At 46.2% G+C, this 19,751-nt stretch overlaps 1 protein-coding gene across 1 annotated transcript in view; it reads left to right on the forward strand.

Moving 5' to 3' along the window:
- The window catches only part of LOC147688747 (uncharacterized), a 380,809-nt gene that overhangs the window by 25,133 nt on the left and 335,925 nt on the right, over positions 1 to 19,751 (forward strand). The window contains exon 3 of the mRNA XM_086941654.1: positions 17,223 to 17,341. Coding sequence (XP_086797780.1) covers positions 17,223 to 17,341 — 119 coding nt within the window. The remainder of the gene's footprint in view (positions 1 to 17,222; positions 17,342 to 19,751) is intronic.

The following is a 19,751-nucleotide window of genomic DNA, read 5'->3' on the forward strand; positions in this document are numbered from 1 at the left end:
GTAAACGGTAGACCATAAGTCAGCTCGAATTTTCTGAGGATAAAATACCAATTTGAATGTCCCCCAACAAAAGGGAAACTGATAAGAACAAGAAGTAAAATAAGAGGATAGTAGAATAATGACCTTAACGGGGAGGGTGGCACCCCCATGAATGGAAGCTACAAGAGAAGGGTGTAGACATGCATGTAAAGAGAAAATTAGATGATGTATAATAGAAAAAATAGGTTGATAGGTTTAGAAATTGTTACAACAAAGATAAGAATATGCAAATTAAAATACTGATTGTACAAATTTGCCTTATACAGGGGAGTGAAACCAGGATTGACATATGAGAGAACATTATCATTGTGTCTTGATAAAGATGGAAATATAAGTTTAAACCATCAAAACGCATCGACGCTTCAGCAGTCACAATTGAAGGATCAACATAGACGTGTAGATACTGATTAAATCAATGTTTCACTAGCTGTGTTGTAATTTCCATAAGACGTTCAATAGTAAATGACAAGACGTTGTGTCTTACATACGGTGTTGTCTCTGTTATGCTGGTCATAATGGTAATTGTTTCTTGAGCCAATTAATTTCCTCTGTATTACATGTACTGTGTTTTTAAATATTGTATTTTTAAATGTTGATTGGATCATAATTGTGATGTCAACAGTGTTAAAAAAACCTTTTTTTCAATTCCATGTTTTTTTAAATAAAAATCTTTGAAATGTATGAATTGAATATGGTATTTACAATTTGATGTACTGTTAATCATCGTGTATTGACAATAGTGTGTGGTCAAGGGGATTATCTTTTTTCTGGTTGAAAGTACCTAATTTCCCTTGATACTTGCAAGGGGTCCCTCTCTGTCTTGTACTTCTAGGCCATCAGGCCCAGGGAGAGATCGCCGAAGCGGCTGCCATTTTAGCCATGTAAGGCCTCGGAGGGAGGGAGGCCAAATCGAAGCAACGGAGGCTCCAATCAGCCAAAAAGCGGGACCGGAGCAAACCTGAGGAAACATAGGGCCCCTGCTGATCGTAGGAAGGGTCCGATGGCAGCTGATAGCGGGTTGATAAAAGGCGGATGACTGAGGGGTCCGGAGCACTCTTAGAGTGCGACCGCCATCTTGACGCCTCAGGCCACGCCCAGCTCACCTTGTTTTGTGAGATTTCCCATAGGGGGAGGGGCAGAAGAAAGTACTGTCCTGGATTCATAGAACACAATAGGTGGCCATCCCAAAGCATGACTGATTTTTATTAATGAGGTTGTAAGCTCGTTTCTGATAAATTAGGAGAAGCACCGCAGCAAAGCACTTGCTGGCGGGAGTTTATCATTCCGTATGAGGCTACTATAATTCATTTTTCTGATGTCCCTATGCACCCGTCTAGAGCATCAACGGTCATGGAAATCCCAGGTCTCATTGTCGTGATAAGAAATGCTTTGCATGCCCTACCTGCTAGGCCATGGGTAGGGCTCATGATGAGAAGAGAGGCAAAAAAAAAAGCCTATTGCAGCTCCACCTATGCATACTTGAGGCAAGACTCCCTTTGTAATGCAGCTGTAGCTCTCTTCCACCAACCAAGGGACTGAGTGAATGAAGAGCAGAGAAGCACCATCCTAGAACATTTCATGTTCGGAACAGTCAACTCGGACCTGGAATCCTGTCTCCTTCATATTATCTTTGTTAAGAGATTTTCTATAACCTCCCCTCTACTCTACTGCTCTGACACCTATCTGTTCGACATCAGTTTGCATGGTTAGCAACGTTTCAGTGAAACTATTTTATGCTCTCTTATTCAAATATGCTTTCCACCTTACCAAATTCTTTTAGACATAATTGGAGCTCGATCACCCTTTATAAGGGGCACTTGTTCTTTGTTTGAAGCCCTTTCAAGGTAATCACAGCACTCCGATTGAGAGCATGAGTGTTGAGCTGAAGTATATGGCAAGTATCCTGGATAGGTAGGAAGATCTTCGGTGTCTTGGAAACCTGGGTTTATCCCCCCACCGCCAGCCTCTAAGTGAAGCTATTGAACACCCCAAGACTGAAGTTACAACCGGACTTACCAACAACGCTTAGTTAGAGACTATTACAAGGCAGCCCAATTTTGTATCCAGTGAGAGTGTTCTTGGATAAAAGCAGGCAAGCTCTGGGACCAAAAAGGACCAGTTAGTCGTGAGCAGGTCACTGAGATGTAATTTGTCTTCCAAGAAGATTCAGGCCACAACGTAACCTAGATGTTAAGTACCCTTCTTTGCGGGGCTCGTTGGCCATACTGAGGGGCTTGACAACCTTTACTTATCCATAGACAATTACATTTCAACACAATTGTTTCTCCAGCTTGAGAGGGGATGGTTTTTTCCTAAATTGAGATATGTGGACTACTGGCAACAGGACCCTTTTTGACATTTATAGTGGTACACGGGTAAGGTCTTTTGATAATTGAACAAAATGATTTGATTGACAGAAGAGGTAAGATTTCGCTACCAACAGTTGCGTCTTTGGTGTGACCCACTTGAAATATAAACATGCTGCATGAAAACTGCCCCCACCCTTGAAAGTACAGACACAACCTTCGCTTCTCTGAGTACGCTAGACTCAGCTCTCTTGTTGGAGGAGAAGTAGAAATGCCTGGAAAAATAGGGCATGCCTTTGACACAGGCTGTGAGATGTCCAGGGATATCTGTGAGTTTTTGTGGAGAAATATACCAAAACACATAATAACAACAAGCACAGATAATTCTCACTTACTAAAATCAAGGGATGGGTTTTAATGCTTGACAAACTGAGAAAATCTTTCCTGGGCAAGGCAGACAAATGTTCGAAGACACAGCTTCAAATTGGTTGGACCTGCCTCAGAATACATATTTACTGGAGAAATGTATTAGCATTAATTAAAGAAATGCAAGCTTCCTGTGCCTAATGACTGTTATGATTCAGTGTTTCTATGCCTTAGACCTCATTGGTGGAGTGACATTAACTTCAGGACATGGAAGATCATTATTAATTTGTTACTGGTGGTGTTGGGTTCTGTATCTTCAGTTATTCTACCAAATCATTTGAATCTCATTATATGTGAAGAGTGAAAGCAAAAATGTGGAGAAATGTCAAACACCATTCTTTTTGTGAATCCTGTCTTGAATATGTGGCACAAGGTGTCTTTCTTGCTGAATGGCTTGATTCCTGCATATCTGTAAATATGCTAATTTGTCATCCGAACAGTTTTGTCCTTACACACTGGGAGACCCAAGGGGCAGTTCCTTGCACAGGATCAGCCATGTTCTATTTCAGGAGGCTGTTGATCTGTGCTTCGACTTGCTTCTGAATATTGAATGAGATGCCTCAAAAGCATTATACCACTGGTCATGTAGAAACATCAGTATGAGATTTTAGGGCTGTGTGGCCAGACACCTATAGGTTGAGACACAAGACTGATTGGCTTTGTTGAAGACTGCCTAATTATCGCCAATTCTCAGATATAATGGTGAAATGTCACACTTAAAACCATCATCAGTATTGCAACCGCCTACCGGAGACAGGTGGCAATTGCAGGAGACCAAGGAATCTTGGAGGGAAGAGTGGCTTCGCCTGCAATGTGCCAGCCTTAGGGGATCACCAAGCCTGATCTGGAGAAGAGGAGTCCTGATGGCCCTGGTGGTCGCTGCATTGTCACAACAGTGTGTTCCCCTGACCATGGTGCACCAGTCTGAGGCACTTTTACACCTCCATACACACACTCACTTTGCTGGGTCAACCAGGAAGGTGGACCACTATGCATGCATCAAAAAAGTAAATATAAATCCAAAGATAGAGGATTACTGCTTTTGGATGCAATGGGGTGGCTGAGGCTGCAGGGCAATGTGCTTGGTGGCTCTTGAAGCTGGAGGCACCAGTGGCGTTTAACAGACTCCTAAAGCCACGACAAGCCTAGGTTTGCAGTTGATAGACAATGTTATGGGCATATACGATGTGCTGACAATATAGATTTGGTTGGCGAAGTTGGCCCGCCAAGCTGAGGTGCTGGGTAGTTTTGGTGCTCCAAAGATGCAAGAGCAGTGTGGGTAGAAAAAGGCTTGTCTGACGTCTCCCAAGAGAACACAGCGATAGCAAAATTTGCCCTCATTGCAAACAGTGATTTCCTCACAAGCATTCTTTACCTACATAGAACAAATTTAATTGATGATTGTTTACAATGGTGTTCTGTATCCATGTTCTAGTTTTGATAGGCACTGTGTTGAATTTATAGCATGGAAGTTGGCCTTTTATCGACTTTTCATCTGGAAATAGCCAAAAAGGAAGGATTACAGATTAATGCTGGCTATACTATGCACACGGACAAGAAACGTTTTTTCCATTTCTGTTATATTTCAATGAGTTTATGCATGAAAATTTAGATCATGCCTCCCTTAATTCTTGTCTATCTGTAGTCTTATATGCCTATATAAGTTCCTTGTACACTGTGCTACAAGTTTGGCTTAGTGGTAGCAGTGCTTAACGTGTAAGACCTCTGGGTCACTCAATACCAGCTCAAAGATTAAGTTATGCTGTGTAGGTCTATGAGCTCTCTACGGACTAACAACATATCAGGGACCACGTCTGGTTAACATACCAAATATTTGCACATCAAGGGACCTCGTTTATTTATGCTTGGCTTGGTTCACGCTTGGCTACAACAGACCACCTCCGCCCTTGTTTCCCCTCCTGTTCTGTCTACGTGCGTACAGTGCTTGAGAGCGCTTAAAACCCCTCAACGGAATTTCTAAATGACCACATTTCCCAGCAACCCCAGAAGCGGGCCCACTGTGTTTCACATTTTCATGCCTACCAGTGCCGGATAAAGGCACCCTGCGGTTCCCGAATCGCAGAAAGTCGCCTTCGCCCTTCCCTCCATGAGGTCTCCCCTCCTGTTCTGCCTGCCTGCACACTGCACTTGAGAGCGTTTCAATCCCCTCCCTTCACCGGATTTCTACAGACCCCAGTTCAAGGTACGTGCCTGCTTCCTTGTCCCTGCACTGCCTGCTGTCCCTGCACTGCCCCTGCATTACCAACTGCTCCTTTGTATCCTGCTAATCGCCCGCTCACTCTGCAAACATGCCACAGAAATCTGGGACACCATCATCACCACTCTCTTCACGGACGTTGCCTTCATCACCAAAACATGGCTGAACCCCTCCTTGTATCACGACTGCCACTCACAAAGGCTACAAGATGATACACTGAGGCTGTGCCAACAAATAAGGTGGAGGCATCACCAGCATCTTCAAGGAATCCATCAGATGCACTATCACCAACGACAACCCCACACCACTCATGGAACACCTCAACTTCCTATTACAAACTGGCACGAAAACCACAGTAAGAGGCACCCTCACCTACAGATCTCTGGGACCCCTAGCAATATTCTGCAACGCCATTCCCAACCTCAACGCCCCCTCCGTCCTACTCAGCGACCTCAACTTCCACATTGACAACTCAACGATGCCAACTCCATTCCCCTTCTGGAGAGCCTCATCAACATTGGCCTCGCCCAACTGGTCACCAAATCCACGCACAAAGCCGGACACACACTCAACCCAATTTTCACCTCCAGCAACAGTATCAAATCCAGCCACACCACAGACCTCGCCTGGTCGGACCACACCATTGTACACTTCACCATCACCGATGCCCAGCACGCCATCACCAGGCGTCAGATCTCCTCCCACTACAGCTTGAGCAGGGTGACCAAAACTCAGTGGTCCCAAGCCCTCACCACCTCCCAACCCGAGGCCTCAACAGACCTCGATCAGGCCATCCAAAACGTAGCTGCATGGATCACTTACAGCTCCTACAGAGTCGTGCCACCAAAACCTACAAGATCCAACAAGACCTACAGACATGCCTGCTGGTACACCACATAACTCAGGACCATCAGGCACTACTACCACCAACTCGAGAAAAGATGGCGTACCATCAAGACCTCACTGACAGAGCAGCTCACAAAACAGCCATTAGCACTTATCACTGGCACATCAAAGAAGCCAAGAAAGCAGCCATCACCACCGCGTCAACTCCCTGGCCAACCACACAAAGTAACTCTTAGAAATAGTCAAAGAATTCTCCAACCCAACAGCCATAGAGAACTCCGTCCACCCCTAAAGAGAACTCTGTGACTGTGTCTCAGACTACTTCCACATGCAAAAACCTCAGTTGATGGACAGAATGCAGAACAATGTCATACATTCACCCCGGTACAGATATCTGGGCCTCATGGGAACAGCCCAGCCCGAACTGCCAAGCCATGCCTTCCCTGGACTGGAAACAAGCTTCCGAGGACCGGTTTCTGGCATTCCAGCCGTCTTCAGCCCGGCTTGCTTGAATCCAGTGGTGTGGAGAGCATGGGACTCACGTCTGAGCATACCCATCCCACTCGGGGTGACAAATGCAAAAACCACAGTTGATGGACAGAATGCAGAACAATGTCTCTACATTCACCCAGTACAGAGATCTGGGCCTAAATCCATCGTTTTTGCACTCCACACCACCCCAGTTCAGACATGGCCATATGCAAATCAGTCTGACCCTGTGCCTCATGGGAACAGTCCAGCCCGAACTGCCAAGCCATGCCTTCCCTGGACTGGAAACAAGTTTCCGAGGACCGGTTTCTGGCATTCCAGCCGTGGTTTTTTTGCATTTGTCACCCCGAGTGGGATGGGTATGCCCAGACGGGAAGGCATGGCTTGGCAGTTCGGGCTGGACTGTTCCCATGAGGCACAGGGTCAGACTGATTTGCATATGGCCATGTCTGAACTGGGTTGCTGTTGGATGCAAAAAAACGATGGATTTTGGCCCAGATCTTTGTACTGGGTTGAATGTATGACATTGTTCTGCATTCTGTCCATCAACTGTGGTTTTTGCATCAGACTACTTCCACAGCAAGATCACCAACATCTACAACAATTTCAACCTCCAACTTGCCACTCTCAACCCCAACGACCTCAATCAGCTAACATCAGCCAAACGATTACCACCTGGTCTCCGCTCACCGTCCGGACCACCGTAGCCATCATGTCTTCCATCCACTCCAGGGCGCCCACCGACCCTTCCCCCCCCCACCTCTACAACCTCGCAACTGCCCAATCAGAATGCAACTCACCAGCATCCTCAACACTTCCATCTCCACAGCAACCTTCTTGGACAGATAGAAACATGCAGACGTCAGAAACCTCCCTGAGAAAGACTCCGCCGACCCCAGTGATCTAAAAAAAAATCCGGTCTCCCTGCTCCCCTACCCGACCAAAGTACTTGAGAAGCCATCAAACAGCAGCTCACCGAATTCCTGTAACAAAACCCCCTAATGGATGCCTCACTATCAGGATTCAGTGTCAACCACAGCACAGAGACCACACTGATTGCTGCCACAGACTACATCAGAACACTCCTTTACCATGGAGAAACTGTGGCCCAGATCCACCTTGACCTCTCTGTGGCGTTCAACACTGTCTTCCACAACACCCTCATCAACAGATTCTACAACATAGGGATACAGCAGGACAGCAAGTGGATTGCTTCTTTCCTTACAGGACTTTTAGAGAGCATCTAACTCCCTCCCTTCACCTCTGCACGAAAGACATGAAATGCGGCTTACCACAAGGATCATCCATCAGCCCCACCCTGTTCAACATCTATATGACCCCATTGCAGACGTCATCAGATCCCAAGACTCACCATAGTCTTTTGCCCAGACAACACTCAATTGATCCCCTCGTTCACCAAGGACTCCTCCAACGCCAAAATCAACTTCTTCAATGCCATGATCAACATAGCCAAATGGATGAGAGACAACTGCCTCCATCTCAACTCTGACAAAACTGAAGTACAGATTTTCGTGAAGACCACCTCCACAATGGAGCACAACTTGTGGCCTGCAGAACTCAGACCTGCACCCACACTGACAGACCATGCACTGCATTCAACCTCGGCATCATCCTTGTCAGCCAACTGACCATGAAATGACAAGTCAACGCAGTCGCCTCCTCCTTCTTCCACACAGTTCGTATGCTCCGCAGAATCTTCAGATGGATCCCACCAACACCAGAAAGACTGCCACTCAGGTACTCATCACCAGCTGCCTCGACTATGGCAGCACCTTCTACACCAGCATCCCCACCCAGCTAATCAGAAGACTCCAGAACATACCGAACGCTGCAGCCAGACTCACCCTAGACCTCCCTGCACTAACCCACATCACCCCCCCCCCCCCCCCCCACCTGAGATACCCCAACTGGCTCCCCATCCAGAAGAGATGCCAGTTCAAGATCCTCATTCAAAAAGATCAATTGATAGACAGAATGCCGAACAATGTGATACATTGCCCCATTATAGAGATCTGGGCCTAAATCCATCGTTTTTTTTCTCAGCATGCCTTTCCAGTTTGAACCCAGCCATGTGCAAATCAGTCTTGACTCTGTGCCCAATGGGAACAGTTCAGCCCGAACTGCCAAGCCAGGTCCTCCCTGAACTGGAAACAAGCATCCTAGGACTGGTTTCCGGGTTTCGCCCCTCATCAGCCTGGATAGCTTGACTCAAGTGGCATGGAGGCCACGGGACTTACCTGTCCCACTCGGGGTGACAAATGCAAAAAGAACAATTGATGGACAGAATGCAGAACAACGTCATACATTCTCCCCTGTACAGAGATCTGGGCCTAAATCCATCGTTTTTTTCCTACCCATGCCATTCTAATTGGAACCCAGCATTATGCAAATCAGTCTTGACCCTATGCCCAATGGGAACAGTCCAGCCCAAACTGCCAAGCCAGGTCCTCCCTAGACTGGAAACGGATCCTAGGACTATTTTCGGGGTTTCACTCCTCATCAGCCAGGATACCTTGACTCCAGTGGCATGGAGAGCACGGGACCGACGTCTGGGCATACCCGTCCCACTTAGGATGAACCTCAAGCACACCTACAAAGCCCTTCATGACCTCGGACCTGCCTACATCAACCATTTACAGAACTTCCACCAGCCCTCTAGACACCTGCGTTCCTTTTCATGCGCCCTCACACACACACTCTGCATCCGTTTCAGCCGCAGCAATGGTGGCTGCTTCTCCTACATTGCGGCCAAGTGCTGGAACAACCTTCCCCTCCAGCTCCGTACCGCCCCTTCGCTGGCAGACTACAAATAGTGACAAGACCTGGATCTTGGACGGAGACACAAGGCCCAGATAGCCCTAGGTGTGACAATTCTTCAGTCTACAAATGCTGTTTGTTTGATTGATTGATAACAAGTTCATCAGCCCTATGGCAGTCCAGTTGCATTTGCCATTGACATGGAAATGTATTTGTTGTACAGTATATTCTTTTATGCACTGGTTCTGAGCATTTTCATTCCACCAGGGAAAATGCACCAGAGAAACAAGGTGGACATTTTTTATTATTATTATTTTTATGGAAGTTTGTAAAGCGCCTGTTTACGCGCACCGGCGTGTCCCCGCACTAGAGTGAGAGAATATGAGGAGGCCAGACAGGGATGGGTTACACAAGTAATGACCGGAACAAGTGAGTTTTGAGAGCTGTACGGAACTTAGCCTCAGAGGGTTCTAAACGCAGCTCCAGTGGAAGCATGTTCCAGTTCTTGGCTGCAAGGAGCCTAAAAGATCTGCCCCCCATGCGCGCTTTGTTATTTGTGGGGATAGCTACCAAGCCAGTACCAGTGGATCTAAGCATCCGCTTAGGTCTGTATGGAGTGATAAGGCTTTGTAAGGGATCGGGCGCCTTTCCCCCAATGATGTGATGACACGTGCATAACGCTTTAAAAGTGATCCTTTCCCTAATTGGGAGCCAGTGGAGAGCCTTCAGGGCCGTTTTGGAGGCCGTTCTTCTCGGAAGCCTCAGCACCAGTCGGGCTGCGGCATTCTGTAGCACCTGGAGGCGATTCAGACTTCCAACCGTGGTCCCCGGATGAGGTCGGAGTAATCTAGTCGTGATGTCACAAGGGCGTGCACCAGTGTCCGGCTGGCACCAGGGGGAGCAGGTCCGGAATCTTGCGCAGACTCTTGAGAATTCCGAAGCACATTCCAACCACTCGACCAATCTGGGGAGTGAACGATAGGTCAGAGTCAAACATCACCCCGAGGTTTTTGGCCTGCTGATAGGGCACGGGAGTGGTGCCTAGGCATGCTGGCCACCATGCCGAGGTCCACACATCCGGACCACCCCCACCACGAGCACCTCAGTTTTGGCACCATTCAGCTTCAGGCAGTTGTTAGACATCCAGGATGCAAGCTCCTGCATGCAAGCACTGAAGTTAGATGCCGCAACATCGGGTGCCCGTGACAGCGAGATGACCAGCTGTGTGTCGTCGGCATATGACACTATTTGCATGCCATGGCTTTCCACAATATTGGCTACGGGGGACACATATAGGTTAAACAGGGTTGGGCTCAGGGCAGAGCCCTGTGGTACCCCTTGATCCAGATTGAACATACGAGAGTAATGTTCCCCCTGTCTAACCTGAAAGCCCCTATCGGACAGAAAGGATTGGATCCACCTCAGCGCTGCCCCTGTAACTCCGCCCTTGTTCAGACACTGTAGCAAGGTGAAATGTGCTACAGTGTCGAACGCTGCACTCAGGTCGAGTAGAATAAGGGCCATCGTCTTCCCCTCATCTACCCCTCGCCTGATGGTCTCAGTGGCCATAAGCAGCGCTGACTCAGTGGAGTGCTGTGAGCGAAAGCCAAACTGAGTTGGATGGAGCAGATTGGCCTCCTCCACATAAGCCATCAGCTGAAGATTGGCCACCTTTTCTGCCACTTTGGCCAGATAGGGAAGGAGTGAAATAGGGCGATGATTATCTAACCTTTCCCAACTTAGATTAGGCTTTTTTTGGAGCGGGAGTACCACTGCTTGCTTCCATCTTTTAGGTACTGTATGAGTTTTAAACGATAGATCCAAAACATCCCTAATATAGGGCTCTAGGATCTCGATACTCCCCGCGAGCAGTTCCGGCGAAGCCGGATTGCGAGGGGATCCTGACTTGATGGAGCAGCATATCTGCCGTAGGCTGTCAGGGGGTGGGGTGAGAAAGTTCTCCAGCCTATTAACACCCACAACCTCTTGTTCAGTCTCTCTAAAATCCGATCCCCTTCTGTTTCCTCCTGAAAAAGTGGAGTAGATGGTAGCCACTTTTTCAGAGAAAAAAGCTGTGATGCGGTTACATGATTCCTCTGAGACACTAGACGGGTCAACCGATGAACCACAGAGAGAGATTTCTTTATAAATCTTAAATAACTCCTTCGTGGAGTTTTTAGCTTCCCCTATTCTGCCTGAAAAATAAGTTGCTTTGGAACGCCTGATTAAGCAATGATAGTCTCTCCGTTTAGCTCTATACTTCTGTTTAACTTGATCAAGATAGGCCACCATCCACTGCCTTTCGAGTTGTTTACACTCCGCCTTAGCTCGGTGGAGTTCATCGCTGAACCAAAGGGCGGATTTCTGGGGTCTACTACAGGGATTCTTGTGACAAAGGGGAGCTATGTCATCCAGAGCATCGTTAATGCAACCTTCCAGTCTATCGGATGCGGAATCAGCATCCTGTCCTCCCGGTCTGCCACCTTTAATCAGCGCAGTATCAAACTTGACTTTAGAAAAAGCAGCCCACTTACGACTCAGGTATTTCGGGTTAGTTCGCTCTTGGATGTTGCCTGCAGGGACACTTATAACAAAAGGCACTAAAAAGTGATCGGATCAGGGAATTGGTATGGGGGTCTTTACTTCAATTTCATCCCAGTTGGCAAAAATAGGGTCCAGTAAGTGGCCCTTTTGATGGGTAGGGGCCTGAGATCTAATATGGAGTTGGAGAGAGTGTAGTTCCTGGCACAAGTCAGTGGCTCCAATGTCCAATGGGTCATCCAAATGGATGTTAAGATCACCTAATAGCAAGAATTTATCCCTACGCAGGGCTGCTTCCGTTATACCTTCAATTAGGCTGGTAGTAAAGCGAGTGAATGGACCTGGAAAGCGATAGACCAGGAAGCCCTTCACCATATTGCCTGCATTAACCTTAATAGAGAAGGCTCCTGTCTCACTATCAGCGGTAGTGAGCGGTTCGAGTTGACAGCATAGCGGCAACTTAGATATTATCGCTATCCCACCACCTCTACCCGAGGCTCTATCCAACCTCACCAAGGTATATCCTGCCGGGAGGGAAGCAACTACATCTGGCTCCGAGTTGGAATCAAGCCACGTTTCGGTGAGGAATAGGAAGTCGAATTTCATATCAGTGAGCAGATCATATATATCCAGTTTATGCTTCCGCATGGATCTGGTGTTCAGTAACCCACATATAAGCCTAATGTCCTCAACCTTCTGCGTTTCTCTAGTGTGCCAATTAAACTGACACTCTTTGCAGCTGTTATCCTCTTCCGCCTTTAGGTTATGAAGACAGGCTGTAGCGATTTTAGGACAAAGGGCACAGAGTTGTTGCCCGCTCCATCGTATTACTGCCCCATTTTGTCCAGGGGTCGTTGCCCCTGTCCCCGGCCGGCCGTGGACGGGCGCAGATGGGCTTGCCTTTGGCGCGCGTTCGGCGCGCCGTCGGCGTGCCCGCTGCGCGGTCGAGTCACCATCTCCTGATGTAGGGAGTCCAGGAAGTGACGCAGCAAGGGGGAGGAGTCGCGTCCCTCCATTCAAGCGGCACAGAATCGCCGTGACGGACCAGGGACCGATCAGGTGGGTACCAAGTGCAGACCAAAGTGTTATAAATCAGCACACAAATTCACCCCCCATTAGTTGTTTAAAAGTAGAAATAGCACGAAGCGCTACACAAGATAAAATACAAGATAAAAGAAATTTACGCTAGACAGTTTTTAAATCAACCACACTAGCGCCAGACTTACATTAAAATGCACCACTCGCTGTCAGCGCCGGTTCACACTGCTCACTGCTCACTGCTCACTGCTCACCAGTGGCAAAGACATGAAGATACCACAGTACCCCTCTGTTCCTGGTGCTGATTTTGCTCCCTCTGAGGCCGGGGGGCACAAAAGCAGTGCCAGGGTTCAGGGGACCCCTGGCACAACTAAATCACGTCTATGGTTGTGCTTTTTTAGGTCAAGCCTGGGCAGCGCATGTGCTGCTGCGAGTCATGCAGTATTGGAGTATGGCTTTGAAGCCCCACCCATTGTCCTTTTTGTTAAGGTAGTTAGCTTTAGGTATTTAGTGTGACTCCTCATTAGGATTTGTTGTTAAGAATAGTAAGTAATAAGACACAACAGCATGCAGATGGTGCATATGCACCTATATCTTGGATATAGACCGTATTTTACATTCAGAAGAGATCAGGCATGGAAACTAGTGGATTTCGAGATTGGGGTTGGAACTTCCGGGGCACAGAGGCAGTACTAGTATATAAGACTGTCACTGGAACTGGGTTGGTACCAAGCAACATCCCTAGTTGTTTTGGCTTTTCTCTTCCAAAACAGTTAATCACACAGCATTGCTTCTTTGGACTTTATCTTTTCCCTTCCTGGTACATGTTGTCCCTGTTCCTCAGTGATGCGGTAAGTACAGACTGCATGTCTCAACCTTCTTTTGCTAGCATCTCTTTGCATGATTCTTGGATCTTCAACTGCAGCTCATCCGAAGGTGCCTGCCCCCTGATAATTTCTGAAGTTGTGCTGTCCTCCTCAGCTGCCATAACACCAAGTTGATGGGTGGAATACTTGAATTAATCTCAGCCATTGGCAATCACTCTGGTCCGCATTCCAGTACAACTTCTTTTGCCCACCGTGTCAGTCTAGACAAAAGCTTCCCTTGTGTAAATTAGTACTGACCCAGCTCCTTATGGGACAGTTTGTCCTGAACTGCCAGGCGAGGCACCCTCCAGAGGGGACCGCAAGCAACCCCAGACTAGAATCATCCTCTTTATGGCTTGTCCGGAGGGTGCAGCTAGAGCCCTACACCTACAGCACAGTGAGCACGGGACCCACGTCTGGGCATAAGCATTGCACTTTAGTGTTCAAGGAGAACCTGGCCTGGTAGTTTGGGCTCGACTGTTCCTATTGGAGAAGGATCAAGACCGATTTGCATATGACTTGGTCCGTACTAAGGTAGCATGGTTTACAAAATAACTATGGACTGGGATGCAGCCTAAGTATTTACCAGTGGCTGAGATTATTTAAGCATCCCTCCAATCACTTTAGTTTATGCTTCTACTCCTTTCCTGTTCACCACCAGAGTGAAGGATCAACCAAGCCCTTGGCTAGTCTCAGTTGTTTTGCCACAGAATATTATTTTGACTGCATGGCTCTTCTCCTGCGATTAAGTTTGCATCCAACAACACTGTCTATTCAGCTGTGTAACATTTGTCTGGAAACTGATTCTAATGTTACTACTGCCAAGGATACAGTTTCTCAAATATATGCTGATACTCCCCATGCATGTCGCCACTAATGTAAAGAATCAACTGACACTAGGTTTTATTTTGGCAGCTGTATAAAGCATGCCCGAATCCACATCCATTCGACAACTAAGAAATTCAAGCCCAAGTATGTAACTCCATATCAGGTGGAATATTGACTAATCTCGTAGAAATCATGTTTCTCTCAACATGCCACTTTTTGATAATCCACTATTTCGTGCCTATCTTATGAAAGAAGGGCTCATTAGAACCTACCTAAGAACCTCTGGTGCCCCTTCTGTGATGGTTGACAACCCAGACTGAGGACTTGTGGATTCTAGTTACCAAGGTCCCATTGCAAAATTAATTTAGTGTTAAAGGACTGACAATGTTAGGGTTCCAATAATAGTAATTGGTTATCACAGAAATCATATCTTCTGATTTGACATACAGACAGGAACGTGGTTGGGAAAGAAAGGGTCTTGAAGATGGCTACCGGGTATGGTTTCTAGGGCCCTACTGCTTATAGTCACTTTCGCTCCTTCCTGTTGAACCAATTGGATTGTCTTCTGCTCTTGCCCCTCTTGGCGCTCATAGCCTTTCAGGTTGTTCACAGTGAATGGACAGAAATTATAATGCTCTTGACCCATAAACTGGTTTCATATTATGTGATCCTGGGCAAATATTTTGATTCACTAAGTCATTTTTTTTCTTTATCACATATGAGAGCACCTTCAAATACGCAAGTTCAGCATGTCTCCTGTACACAAAACATTTTTGTTTGTTTTAATATACTAAACGTTTGCTCCATATATAATATAAATGAAGTCACATACAGGATACACATAACCACTGACTCGCCCTTTAGTTCATTAACAGCATTGTCATCAGGGCGGGGGCAGGAATGTTTCTCAATTCATGTTTAAAAACCATCACTTTTAATGAATACATATCTAAAGTATGAAGTGGTAGCACACTCGTTTGCTATCAGCAGATTGTCCAATTAAATGGCCCGAAAATGTTTCACTTACATGCTGCCTACTGATAAAACTGTTTAGTATACAATGTTTAGAAATCAAATTTCTGCAAAAAAAATCGTCATTTGCACATCACCAAGTAGTTTTCTGATTTGTTTTGCTTCTTTTTAAATCTTTGTTTTCATCACTCTTCTGAATGTAAAAAAAGTATTTACGTTTGTAATTCCTGATATATTTTGAAATATTTGTACTTTTAATTTACAAGCTAGTTAAATGTTGTGAGTTAGAAAAAATTAACATCTTACAGCCTTTTTATTCACAATGATTGTCAGAGAAATCACTTGACAAAAACCTCTAATTGCAATAAGAGAAAGAAAAGTAAACACCTTTTGCCAGATAAGATAAGCATCAATTAGTATAAGGACCAACTTGCATTTCACTTCTGTCCTTGAACAGACAGCAAATGCATCAAGATAAAAACAAGATTTAAAGGCATCTTTATTGTTCATTCATTTTCGAAATGAACAGAACACCTGTTTTATTCCTGTTAAGGTTCACTCGCCAGAACAGACGCGTTGGTCCTGTAAATGGCTTGACCTGGTAAAATCTGACTCGCCAGAGCGAGTTGGCGAGTAGATCTTTCGAGTCCCGCACATATTACACTGGTTCTCTTGTAACAGGTAGGAATGGTTACTAACAGATGGAGTTTAAACCAAGCACATTGATGCTTATGTTGCGAAGAAGACTGATAATATTTGAGGACTTTTCTACGTCCTTAGAATGGGATATTTTCTTTGTTGTCTTTTCTCCTGACCGGGATACTGACACTCTTACTGAATTATTCATTATGCAATATTTTTACAATTAAATTAGCACCAACAATGCCCCCATTAAGAATGACTCAGCTAATCACCCAAATATATGAAAATCATAGATTTGTGTATGTACACCAGCAGATTTTCCAGCTGTAGGACACATACTGGTTGAGGCCTAATGTCTAAAACCACCTTCAGTTTTTTACCTTTTTGTGTACACACTGTAGGCAGTCTTCATTTGGAGAATTACATTTCCCAACAATCCTGGAAATTAGGTCTAAACTCACCTGCGTATTAAGGTTTGGTTTAAGATCTAAAACAACCTTCAGTTTTTTTCCATTTTGTCTTCACATGGTGGTCAGTCTCCATTTGGAGAAATACCTGATGAGTCAGTCTCCATTTGGAGAAATACCTGCTGATGCTGCATTGGGGAATTTCCACACCAAGTGTTCACAATTATGAGGCAAAAACCACTGTGTGATGTCTGATTTTGCTTGGTGATTCCTCCCAACAAATATGTTGCAAAAAAGAATGAACCATTACCATTCCTTCCTGCTTTTGTCCATTTTTCCAGCCATTTTCCAGCCTTTTACTGGAGACTATAGCAACATGATTTCTTGTTGCGTTAAGTGGTTGTCGAACATTTATCAGTGTGCTAACGTGCCACTGCTCATAGCATGAATCACCTTCTTCAATGTTTTCTCATCTATGGCATTCAATTCCCACTCATACCTAACATGGATGTGTAAAAAGTATTGTGATTCAGGCTTATTGTGGAAGCAGATCTACATTTACTGTCTGGGAGCCTGATTCTCAAAACATTTTCTGTGAGTAGGTGTGACTTACTGCTGAAGTTTAGGGCTATGTTGCATCTTATTCGAAACAAATTGTAATAGGTTCTGAGAGGCCTTTCTGGTGTTTAGTTTAGAGGTTTCACCATCTGAGGTTTCATTAAAAGCAAGTGTATCTAATAAAACAAGTGTTCAAACCGCTTTGTAAATATTACGTTTTGGGGAACCCATACCTGTCATTTTATCACTGTTGCTTTCTTTTTTAAAGCTACTTTTCCATTGGACCCTATTCAAGAAAACTATGTGCGACGAGTGAGAGGCTGTGTCTTCTCTGCTGTGACTCCGACCGCTTTTTCATCAAAACCTATACTTGTAGCAGTCTCACAGGTAACATTTGATGTCTGGGATCACCCACTTTTACCATTTTCTTTAATGGATCCTGTTCAGAAAAAAGGGAAATGTGAGCGTATTCTCTCAACATTCAAATATATTGTATTACTGCATAGTAAATCTTAGAGTTTTAGGTCAAAAGGAGGATTTTTTGTATTTAAAAAGGATCCCATAAAGTCATATGCTTATTATTAAGTAACTTACTCTGAACTCCTTGTTTTAATCCTTCCAATATCAAAATGTTTGTATAGTCCATACTTTTTCCAGGCAAGCTATATACCGTGTTTGCCATCAAAGGCCTATATTTCACGTTACCCAAACTAACAAATGTAATACCGCTACACAATCAAGATATACAAAGAATTTTGAATTGTTTTCTAAGAAGTTCCTGTATGTTTTGTAATTTGGTTTTAATATGAGAACAAATAAATTGTCAAGTCAAGTCAAGTTGGTATTTATATAGCGCGCTACATACCCAGAGGGTCTCAAGGCGCTTGAGGAAGGGTGGGGAATTACTTGACGAATATCCAAGTTTTAAGTAGCTTTCTGAATGCTAGGTGGTTCTGGGTGAGGCGAAGGTGAATGGGAAGTGAGTTCCAGGTTTTAGCCGCCAGGTATGAGAAGGATCTTCCTCCCATAGTGGATTTGTTAATGCGAGGGACATCAGCAAAGGCTTGGTTGGAAGAGCGTAGCTGGCGGGAGGGGGTGTAGAATGAAAGTCGTGTGTTGAGGCATTCGGGTCCAAGTTCGTAAAGAGCTTTGTGTGCGTGGGTTAGGAGGCGGAATGTTATCCTCTTATTGACGGGAAGCCAGTGAAGGTTTTTCAGGTGATCAGAGATGTGATCTTTACGCGGGATGTCTAGTATGAGTCTGGCTGCTGCATTCTGGATGCGTTGGAGTTTTTTCTGGAGTTTTTCGGTGGTTCCGGCGTATAGGGTGTTGCCGTAGTCCAGGCGGCTAGTAACCAATGCGTGGGTGACCGTTTTTCTGGTTTCGGTGGGGATCCAGCGAAATGTTTTTTTGAGCATTCGAAGAATGTTGAAACAGGAGGATGAAACGGCGTTGACTTGTCTGGTCATCGAGAGTGAGGAATCCAGGATGACGCCCAGGTTACAAGCGTGGTCTGTCGGGATGGGTGCTTTTCCAAGGGCCTCTGGCCACCAAGAGTCGTCCCAGGCGGAGGGGGAGGTACCTAAGATAAGGACTTCTGTTTTGTCTGAGTTCAGTTTCAGACGGCTGTGTTTCATCCACTCAGCTACTTCTTTCATTCCTTCATGTAGGTTGGTTTTGGCGGTGTTGGGGTCTTTGGTGAGCGAGAGGATAAGTTGAGTGTCATCTGCGTAGGAGATGATGTTGAGGTTGTGTTGGCGTGCGATGGTCGCGAGGGGGCTCATGTATACGTTGAAGAGGGTGGGGCTGAGTGAAGATCCTTGTGGTACGCCACAGATGACTTCAGTGGCCTCTGACTTGAATGGTGGGAGGCGGACTCTCTGGGTTCTTCCGGCAAGGAACGAGGTGATCCATTCCAGTGCTTTTCCTTGGATTCCGATGTTTCTGAGGCGTTGTAGGAGGAAATAAATTTGTGTGTTTGATAAATCGTAAGCCTGGAAACATTAAATATATATGGGTTTGGATAGAGGTTGCACTTGCCACATGTCACACTAATATTTGTTCTCTGTAGCAAGGTCTTTCAAATATGAACAAATCACCACTATGGTGTATGCCTTATTCAGTGAAGAAAAATAATTATTGAAAATGTGTCCCCTATGTACACAGCTTCCCTGTTTGCTCTGTTAGGGCTGCCGATAGGAAACTGGAGGATCCTCAAGGCCCATTCCTGGCCCCCTGTAATCCAAATGTAGTGGAGGAGATGAGAAGAAGGTAGGTGAGAGGCTTGCGGCGGCCGCTCACGGGCATCCCCGGGCCGCTGAATCTCCAGCTCGAGCGAGAACCTGCATCGGCGGTGTTATTCTGCAGGAATCACACATAGCACTTGCAGGGAGTGCCTGGTGGGCTCACGGGGGACAACCTCTGCTACGCAGTGGCACCCCTCCCCCGCTGCGGTGCCGGGCCTCGAGGCACATGGGGGAGGGCCCACGTTTAGACTGCGGCCGCCTGATTGGGACAAAGGAGAATGGGGGCCGTGGCTCCCCCGGCCGTCGTCTGTGGTTCCCAGCTTCTGCGGGGATCGGATCCGAGGCCTGTGGCGTGGGCCAAGGTGGGAGCTTGCATGGACAGCCTACATAGCGGGAACCCCTGAGACACAACTTGGCACCCTAGCCTGGGCTGACCACGGACGGGAGGCCGACCGTGACCTTGATGCAGTGATACCCCCTCCCCCGCAACGCGCAAAGGTGGGGGGGGACACATGACCAGAGTGTGAGCCAACTGATTGGGACATTGAGAG

This window comes from Lissotriton vulgaris, chromosome 10 (genome assembly GCF_964263255.1).
Source record: "Lissotriton vulgaris chromosome 10, aLisVul1.2, whole genome shotgun sequence".
Classification (NCBI taxonomy): domain Eukaryota; kingdom Metazoa; phylum Chordata; class Amphibia; order Caudata; family Salamandridae; genus Lissotriton; species Lissotriton vulgaris.